At 36.3% G+C, this 10,793-nt stretch overlaps 1 protein-coding gene across 1 annotated transcript in view; it reads right to left on the bottom strand.

The window, feature by feature from the left end:
- Positions 1 to 253: 253 nt before the first annotated feature.
- The window catches only part of BCKDHB (branched chain keto acid dehydrogenase E1 subunit beta), a 109,072-nt gene continuing 98,532 nt past the window's right edge, over positions 254 to 10,793 (bottom strand). Inside the window, exons 10-11 of the mRNA XM_038130639.1 lie at positions 6,745 to 6,886; positions 254 to 1,861 (exon numbers count right to left, since the gene is read on the bottom strand). Coding sequence (XP_037986567.1) covers positions 6,746 to 6,886 — 141 coding nt within the window. The 3' untranslated portion in view covers positions 254 to 1,861; position 6,745. The remainder of the gene's footprint in view (positions 1,862 to 6,744; positions 6,887 to 10,793) is intronic.

Genomic DNA, 10,793 nt, shown 5'->3' with positions numbered 1-10,793 from the left:
TCTTTGGATTTTATTATTAGGAAACTTAATAAGAAACAGTTATTTGTATGTACCAGCATTTGTATGTACCACCTTCCCATCCAGTTTAGCACTGTAAGTCATTTTTCCATAACACGCACTTAAACAGCCTCCATCCTTGAGCACAGGTTACGCGAGTGAATACTGCCATCTAGGCAAGCTTTGAGAGGCAGCACCTATTTTAGAACATTAATCCATGTTTGCCAGGAAAAAAGATTCTATTACTCAAAACAGAGGAGAAAGGAACAATTTTTATACTATTAAAACCGACACATCAGTCACCAAAAACACAAAAGCTGCCCCTCAACCGGATTGTAGCAGTCTGCAGTAAGAGCAAATATTTTCTACATGTTTATTAAGAAATATATTATTCAATTTTCAATACAGGCAACTTGAACTTAAGCTTTGCACTAAATTAGAAATCACTTTTTTTTTTTCTGTGAAAACTGTAAATACAAAGTATATTTTATTAAGGCTATTAATTACCAAAGTACATTTTACTAAGGCAGTACTATAATTGCATCTATTTTATATGCTTTGAAATACAGTAACAGTACATTTTTAGGAGACAAAGTTACTAAAATATCTATTAATGTTTTACAAAGACAGAAATAATTTTTAAAACCATTTTTCTTCATATGACCAAAATAGCTTCCATCCAGTGCAAAAAAATATAAAGTATGTAATGCACCTATCTTATTTCAGACAATAAACAAGTTCTATACATGGCATTTACAGGAGACTTACAAGATTTGACAACAATCTCATTTTGATTGGATACATTAAGAACTAGCTTCATTATCAGGTGTGGAATTCTTTAGGGAATGCACAAATTGTGAATACAATTACACAAAATGGTAGGACCTGAAGAGATAACAGTTTCACACTTTCCAGAGATCCACTGATATTGAATGTGAAGTGATAACTCCTCAAGTTCCTCCCTGGTGTGTTTCACCTGTCACCCTGAGGATTGTCCTGAGCAGGTTTGTGTACAAAAGTGTTCCTCTTTCTCTCAGAAAGGCTCCCCCAAATAATCACAGAAATGTGTATATCTGGTTACTGCCATCCATCTCCTCAACCCCCCCAGTCCTTCCCCTATTCGGTAAGAAGCAATGCAGCATGAGACTGATTTGTACAGACAGCAAAGCAGGCAAAAAGGAAAGGAATTGCTTTTTGCACAGCTGCTTAGTAGCAAACACATTCCAATTCTAGAAGGAAGAATACTGCAGCAAAGATGTACCAATTAAGCCTCTCCCTCATAGCAACAAAGCAAAAAAAGCTCTCCTCCCTTCTCAAGAAAAATGGACTTCCCCTTGCAGAAAGGGAAATCAGTATTAAGGACTATTTTGCATGAAGCCACTCAAGTAAAGCACTGATGCCACCAGTTAAAGCAGGTCTCTATCACACAAGTTGGTCTGGCTGTGTAAGGTTTATTGTGTTGAAAACAGTCACATTCAAATAACTTCTTTGGGTTCTTCCAAAACAATAGCCAAATGAAGAGACTACATGAGCATAACATGTTTTATTGAATAAAATTCTGCTTCTAATATTTACACAGTGAAGTTTAGATGTAACCTAGTGAAGCATGGCAATGTGCAATTTTCATTCAACATCTGGAATATCTTTGAATACATCTGAAACTACTTACTGTAACAATCACCTGCCCATCACTGATTTCATAATTAAGGAAAATTTGAACTTGCTGAAGAATAGCCAAGATGAACATTCAGGATAGCTGAGTTAAAAGAAAAGTCTGCTATGTAAATTCCAAACCCAAAAATCCAATTAAAATGTCAAGAGTTTTGAAGGCAGCTTCTGTATTTCCCTGTTGTTCTTTTCCTCTCTGCAGAAAAAGATGAAAAAATAAATTATAAATCTGAAGACTGAAACTAATATCTGCACAATAAACAGACAGCACCCTCCAGAATAATCTTAGTTCTTAAGTTCATAATGTCTTAACTTCAAGGTGTATGAACTAAAACAAATTACTTACTGATTTGGTATTAAATACTATTTTATGTCTTTAAAGCTGCCAGGGTAGACCCACAGAAATTAGAAATGCGGCAAATGATACCTAGAGTCAACACAACACAAATTACTGCCATTTATGCAAAGAAATTTATGATGAACTACCCTTCCCTCCTACTCTAGAATGTTAAGCAAATGTTTTGTATTTTTTCTACTAGATACACTATCATTCTACTATTACAGAGAAGAGGGGTCTGGTAAAGAAACTATCGTCAACACCTTTCCTGCTTACAGGGATTTTTTTTTAAGATAATTTCATTATTGATCTTGCATGAGTTCTCAGCAATGTCTGAATGCAAGTACAGATTTGCAGGAGCCATACTAACTGTCTAACTCAATGCTTTAGTAGAGTGGGATCTTATATGTGGACTACTCACTTGTTGTAAGTAAGACATGATTCACTGACCACCTGTATGATTTTTGTCATCGAGAAGGAAACCAGGAATGTTGTGTCCTACTCAAGCTTCTGGAAGTTGTGTATTCCAGTAGGTTACAGATAACACTTATTAAGCAGGCAGTCTAGCCTGCCACATTTGTGATTTATGTATTGAAAAAAACTGGTTGTTAGTCTCAGGTTAAAAAGATCTTGCACAGTCTCTCATATCTTTTTGACCAAACAGGGAGAGGAAGTACAGTTGTCCTGTCCTCAAGCTAACCTGTATGAAGCCCTGCCAAACAGCCAGGAGTGCAAGGAAGACACAATTACTAACTAAAGTACCTTCCAGGTCCCTTTCTCTTTCCCAGCACAACCAATTTCAACTGCATGCTTGGAAAGAAAAATAAATTTAAATCAGCCCCCTAAGATACCCTAACATCACCTAACCTTTAAGCACCAAGATTAAACTTCTCATAAAACAGTTCTGCAATGAAGTTCAGTGCGATAACTCTGCATTTTTAGAGACTCGGTTAGTAACAGTAACAATGGCTCTCCATGAACACACACACTCCCATACAGGTAAAGCGTAACCTAGCTTTAAAATTCAGAATTTGTTGACAAGAAAACAAAATATGCAAATGTAGTAATAAAAGCTGCAAAATATAACAGAATAGCACTTAAATACCTGCCATTTTGATGCTATTGTCAGCCCTCAACATATTGTGAACAAGAGCATATTTTATAGAACTTGTCACTATTTTCTTCAGTTTCATGGCTATCTTCTGTTTCTTCTTCTAGGGATTTTTTTCCCTCCTCAATCAAACAGCCAGACACTGTTCCATTTACCCAGGAAATGTATATCCATCCTAATCCCACTCCTTTTTTTTATCTTTATCTGTTTTCCAACTACAGAGAGGTATCTGGAACACAGCTGCCTACCTGGAAGCTATTTCTCATATACCTAACATAGCTACAAATTTTAATAACTAAGAAGCTGCTGAAAGATAGAGGCTTTGCTCTTGCCTGTCTCGTTGGTGAGGTACACAGGGCACATTAACAAACACTGCCTTTACACAGGAAATCCATCTGTACTCACAAACTCAAGATAAGCAACTACCTGTTTGTGAGATGCTGTCAACATAGGCTGAACAAAACTAAATGTACATTAAGATAATAACGCTAACTTTAGAAATTATTAACCACAGTACCCAGATTTTTTTTACTCTTCCAGTTCTCTGTTCCCCTATCCCACTGGGGGGAAATGAGAGAGGCTGTGTGGGGCTGAGTTGCCAGCTGGGGTTAAACCACAACACCAGCTTGACCATTTCTGTAACTCAAAAGCCAACCCTACGCCCCTCTTCACCACAGAGAACTCCTAGCTGCCCTGTCTCTCCAACAGTAGGACCTGAAGGGTTCCAACCTCTCTAATATCCAGAAGGCCTAGCTGTGCTCAAATCCACACAAACTGTACAACCATTTCTTAGAACAACATATGAGATGGTTTGGAACACACAACGTCATCACTCTGTACCAATGGCAAGTAACAAATGTTACCATGAGTACAAAAATAAGCAAATGTAAAGCAATCCTTCAATTTCTTAGAAACATAAGTGGGCTACCTTACAGGCAAACTCTGTGGAGCTGACAGCAGAAGCTGACAACAGTCTTTTGTAACTGCTGTGTCAAGTATGTAAGACCAATGTATAACAGACAGAAAAATAAGGGAATACTCCTCTGAAATGTGCCTTACAAGGCACATTAATGTTCTCTCATAGAAAAACATAGAAAAACTTTTGAGTAGCTCCTTCTGTGACACTAACATCTAGTCACACCAACCAAATGATATGGTGCTATGGGCCCCAACATCTGGATGTTTTGTTAGACAAAGCAGAAAGCAGAGCTTTCTGTGTCTTGACACTGTTTTTCAGACAACCTCTAATAAACCTGCTCCTTGACATGCTAAATTCAGGCAAATTTTTTAGACCAGGTTTAGTGTGGATTTCCAGTGTCAACACTGAGTTGTGCAAGAAATTCGATACAATCTCAGAACCCATTTTTTCAGCTCATACCTTCCTCACTTTACCCCTCACTATAGAGGAACAAGGGGTTCACTAAGTCTCTGAACCACCAAATGCCCTCAGTTTTGTCTCGCTTTTCTTACAGAGGTAACAGTATTTGGTCCTTTGCTTTCCTCTGAAAGTAACAAATCAGAGGCTATCTAGCATGATCCACTAAATCGCTTCAAGGAACAGATACAACAAAACCATTCTCCTTAGATAAGATATCCTGACTTTGTTACAAAGGTGCCAAACAAAAAAAGCAAATAAATCTTTAATGAGTTTACTTCAACCCAGATCAAAGGCAAGGACAACTGTTATAAAAAGGAGAGCACTGATCACATATTCTACAAAAAATACAACAGGTCAAAAAAGAGCTTTACTTTTAATTCCAAGAAAATGAAGTGCACTAAGAACTGCATCGCCAGCTGGGCAAGTGAGGGGATTGTTCTGCTCTGCTCTGCACTGGGGCACCCTTACCTTGAGTACTGGGGGCAGTTTTGTAAAAAAATGTAAAAAAGACATTAAACTATTGGAGAGTGTCCAAAGGAGGGCAACAAAGATGGTGAAGGGCCTTAAGGGGAAGCCGTGTGAGGAGTGGCTGAGGGCTCTTGGTCTGTTCAACCATGGAGGAGACTGAGGGGAGACCTCACTGCAGTTACAACTTCCTCGTGAGGGGAAGACAAGGATCAGGCACTGATTTCTTCACTCTCATGATAAGGCAGGACTAAAGGAAACAGCATGAAGCTGAGTCAGGGAAGGTTTAGGCTGGATATGAGGAAAAGGTTCTTCACCCAGAAGGTGGCTGGGCATTGGAGCAGGCACCTTTGAGAAGTAATCACAGCTCCAAGGGTGACAGAGTTCAAGAAGCATTTGGACAACAATCTTAGGCACATGATGGGACTCTTGCGTGTCTTCCACAGGGCGAGGAGCTGGATCCAATGATGCTCATGGCTCCCTTCCAATTCGGCATATTCTGTGATTCTATGAAATGCTCTGGTATGTCAGTAACAAGTGATTTTTGAGAAAAGTAGAACTACATTATTTTTTGGAGTCACTGCATCACTGGTAGCAATCCCATTTCTCATACAGAAACTCCACTGTCTGCTATTGAGGAAAACAAACAGAGTGGAACGCCAAAAAGTCTCTGGAAAGTAACTCTACATATAAAGGAAATTAACATTATGGTATTGGTAACCTTCTATCCATGGCTCTAAATTTAATTCACAGTTTAATGTAGAGGTAAAACAAACAGAAGATGGCACCCCTCATATAGGGCCCACCTTGGTCCTCCTGCCTTTGTTGTCAACAGCTAAAAATCCCTTGCCTGTCCATTAGAGTTTCTATTGTTTTCTTCTTGTCATTTCCCATGTACAAGATCCATCAAGACTATATCTCAAAATCTAGGTTACTTCAGTTAAAGGAAGCACAGAATACATTGTGTTAACACATTTTCTAAACTGTTAAACTTTGGTCATTATACACTAGAAGTTCTCCCACAGCACAATTCTAAATCCTCATCAGCCCTCCCCCCCCAACCCCAGTCAAATGTTACTTAGTATAATATTATAATGAAACAAAAGATGTTACAGACTGTGAGTAACAGACACAGAAATATGTATTACTTCACAGTCTCTATGCTCCGCAAACAGCAATCTTCAAGCATGATCAAATTACATTGAAGACCATAAAGAAAAATTATTTTAATAATAAATATTAAACAGTAGTACTTCAACAGAACTGTAAGACACTACAGATGCTTCACGTATTTCCAATGGTTTGTGTGTGTTTACAATACAGAGCTAATACTCAGAGTAAATTGGGTGTTATTTGTACATTGCGGGATTTCAAGCCACCCTGAGGAGTGAAAAGTTATAAAATTTAGCACTGTGGTTGGCCAATGAAGTAACTCTTGATTATTCTAATGGAGATGAAAATGTATTCTCTGCATAAGTATTCCTTTCACCCTTCACTCTTTACACTTCTCAAGATTAAAGACACCTAATTTTCAAATTGATTAAGCAAGGTAATTAATTTTAAACATTGATTACAATGGCAGTACTCAAAAATATTCAGACGCCTTTAAGACTGAAGGCCAAAACTGCAAGAGGCAATTCTTATTATAAATAATTAATAAAATAATAAATTAATTTAATAATTTAATAAATTAATTAAATACACGAGTAGCACTGTAGCCCCAAACCTTGCAGTAATCCTGTCAGAACCCTTGCAGGTAATCTGTCAGTAAAAGCTGTTATTTCTTACCTCAGTAGTTAATCATTCTTCTAAGAGCATCATAGCATTTCCATTTGTCTGGGATGTAGAAAGGCTCGAAGATGTGAGGAAAGGGAGTGTCATAGCCACATACTCTTGCAATAGGAGCTTCTAAATTCAAAAAGCATTCCTCCTGTGAACAAAAATACAGAATAAATGTTAGTGAGGACATTCTTTTCAGGAGTCTTGCATCACAAATTAGGGTCATATGAACTTTGCCAGACAGACAGTCCTGGAAACTCAAAAGTTCTATTTATATCACTGAATAAGTAGTCATAACCAGAATAGTGCTTCCTCTTGCACAAAGGTCCCTATTAAAAACACAAATTGTATTAATGTTATTTTCATTCTCTGCATGTGTGCTGCATTAAATCATAGACAGATAATATATAGTACATCTGCTATACATTCAGATAACTGCTGCCAAGAAACAAATATTTTAGGAGCAAAGGAGCAAGAGTCTCTTTCCTGTGCCACTTTTAAACAAATAGAAAAATTATATAATCTAAGAGTGCATATTATTTGTTGGATAAAGGAACATCATATTCAAACTTCTTTGAACTCTTAGATTATTAAGGCTCTGTCTAAGCATTAAGCAGTTAGGAAAAGTAAGTGGATTTGTGTGTCTCCAACCTTTGAGTCAAATCCATGCTCTACTCAACCCCCCACAATTTGTGTTCTACTTGGAGATCAGATTTGATAACGACTCTGAGAGTTTCATTACTTGAACTAGAACAGCACCAAATATTACAAATGTCACATTAATTTGAAAGTAACCTGTAAATATGTAACATTATCAGCCTTAATAAACAAGTACATAGTGGGGTTTCCATCTTCTTATTTTCAAGTACCAGAATGAAGGCATGGACCACAAAAATCTGCAAGAAGGGGATGTAGAAATAACTTAGCCAGACCAAACTGATGTTGGATGCTAACTATCAGCTCCATTTCTATCCATATCTTTAGTACAGGTATTTGTTTTCCAAAGCAGACAAATGAAGTGATAAAACATGTCTCCTCCTGGTCTCTCCTTTATGGAGTGCAGTAACTGAGAAATCCTGGCCAACTTCCCCTGTACTTGGCTCAGTAAAATGGAAGATGAAGTATTATCTCCCGGTCCTTTTCCGCCAGGCCCACAGGGAAAACAGTTAAAAAGCTTTTCTACAAATGCTTTAAAGAAAAGTTAAAATGCTTTTCTACAAACGAGTGCCAAGTATTTTCTCTGACTGATGAACTGTTTTGAATGCACGTTGCCTTGCAGTCCATGGCAGCCTAACTCTACTTACTGTGTTTTCTATACATCACCATTTGGCAGTATAGAAGGTACTGGTAACACACTGAGATCACAACCTTTCACTCCAGCATTGTGAAGTGGGTTTTTCTGGACAATGAACCAAAGTAAAAAGTCCAAGAAGTTCTAGGATTGCAGACAGTATCAATTACACTTGATAGTGCGTTAGTTCACCTCCGAGCAGGTCTGAGGTAAAAGATATAGGCAAACAATATAAATACTTTTGAGCTCCATTTCCAGGCAATCTTTTCTTTGCAAAGCAAAAGATTCACATTAGTACAAGATCTTGTAAAGCAGAGTGTAATAAGTCCTTTATCTGTCCATGAGACAGATCATGATGTCCTACTCTGACCTGCTGGCAAGGGTAATTTTGATACTAAACAGACCTTGATTCCCATGTTGTAACTGACCAATAAGACAAGGCAACAGATTTTGGACCATCCCAAAACTGACTGCCCAATCCACCTGCCAGTTGCATTACACCAAAATATGTAACTATATTCTAGACCTGCAGGCTTCCAGCCCTGCAGTGCTGTTTTCAAGTGCCCAACACAGACCACTATCTAGAAGACAGACTGTTTAAACAAACGGATACCTCCCCCAGAAAGACGTTAGGAAAAAACTTCAAAGTTAAATGGTTTTGGAAGTAAAGTAGCAAGCATGGGATTTCTGATTCAGTGTAAAATGTTTAGTTTTGAAAACCTGTATGAAAAAGTCATACTCTATTAGCAGGATATCCATAACCTCCAAAATTCAAGTAGAAAAGTATTATTTTGTTAGAAAAGTGTTTTATGAAACCAACAGTTATAGTTATTAGTTCAATCTATCTATTTTTTAGTGTAAAAAAATCCAACAAAACATTAAATTGCTGTTCTTCTTGCCCTGCTTCCTAACTGCAGAGGCCAAATTCTGGCATCAGTTATTCAATATGACCTTTGCCAATTTTCCTTCATTTGCCTGATTTTCACTGAAAGCTTTCTGGAAAATACATTATTATATTAAGATATAAAGGCATATAATTGGTCACACAATTCTATTTCAACATTTGATGATTAATACACTCTTATTAAGACTTTTCAAAATAACTTAAGAGCACAGGTCCCAATAAAAAACTGTTTTTGAAATGCAATCAGTCAAACGTATCACACATGCAACACCTTAAAACAATCACATGCTTTGATTTTTTAGAATAGGGGCTAAAACCAAGGACTTGCTGGATGTTGCATAATTGTATGTGAAATGGATCCTCCAGTATGTGGTACACTCAATCTATTTCCTCAGATTACAATATCCCAGTTATTATAGAAAACTATATATAATATAATATTTAATATATCTTTAATATATAATTATATATTTATATTTTTATATTTATATATTTTATTAAATATATTATATATATAGAAATATATTTATATATAAAAATATATATAATATTTAACATATCCAAGTTTCTTTTAGCTTTATTTAAAAGTATATTTTACTTTTATCAGAGATACAGGTACTCACTGCTAAATCAGAGTTCAGAGTTAAAAATTCTTAAAAATCTTTGAATGAGAACTGCAGACATTTACAGAGATATACAGTTGTACAAAAAGGATAAAATAAAAAATCAAGTCCATTGTTGGGCATTATTGAAAGAAAACATTACTCATCCATCTGCAATGTATGGAAAAATAAAGCGATCTCATCTGCTGTTTGGAGGAAGTGTTTTCAGGCATCTGGGCAAGAAGAAGATAGTTAAAAGAGATTTTTTTGCTCCAGCCTGTCTTTCCTCTGAAGGGAATCTCTACAATTCTACAGTCACAGTAAACAGACCTTCAAATACAAACACTTTGGTAAGTACTGGTAAATGAGACTATTTAATGCATAGCTAGAAAATCAGACAAGTTCAAACTCAGTCTTTCCCCCTATTATAGTCTTATTTTCTTTATTTCTATAGTTTTTGGATCCATTTCATTTTTCCCCTGTAGCTGGCATGGATTAAAATCCATAAACAGGATTTTTTTAAAATTTTTTGTTTCTATTGTGTGTAGAATACTTCCTAAGTGCGAAAGCTTTCCTTTAAAAATAAATTATTTCTGCAATATTTCATGTCATCAGAGTCTCTCCCACACTATTCTTATTTTCCAACACTACAGGTACCCCCTAAAATTAACAGCTACTAGAATGCCAGATTGCCTCTACATGAGACCACTGATTTTACAACTCCTTTTTCAGTACAGGAATTTACTTTCTGAAGGATGATAAACAAAAAGTTTATATAAAAGGCTAATATGAACACAAAGAGTTAGATAGAACTCTTGATGTTTATTTTGGTATTATAGTTATTATAATAAAAAGAAGACTAAACATAAAGTCCATTACACAAGGCAAACTGTAGGAATATTGCTCATGCAGGAGAACTCATTTTTTGGCTGACAATAACAACAAAATTTCGACTCAGGAATTCATTTGCAAATGAATTGCAGGTTGCAAAGCTTTAATTAAATTGTGGACAGTTCTGTCAAGTGCCCAACTCAGAACTCTGAATTTTGCCATCTCATTTACAGATTGTAAGCTTTTAAAAACCGCATATTAAATTAAAGAACTTTTCAGAGGAAAAACTTACCTGCATCAGAGTTTCACTTTCTGTTCTGGATTTTTATTCACATTTGTTTATGCTGTTGCCATGAACTAAAATGTGGGGCTTAAACAGTTAAGAAAATTTATTTCGGATCACTTTTTTTGTGATTGTTACATCTATATT

The sequence above is a fragment of the Motacilla alba genome, chromosome 3, assembly GCF_015832195.1.
Source record: "Motacilla alba alba isolate MOTALB_02 chromosome 3, Motacilla_alba_V1.0_pri, whole genome shotgun sequence".
Lineage (NCBI taxonomy): Eukaryota > Metazoa > Chordata > Aves > Passeriformes > Motacillidae > Motacilla > Motacilla alba.
Note: the sequence above shows the minus strand (reverse complement) of the source record. Positions and strands in the feature narration are given on the sequence as shown.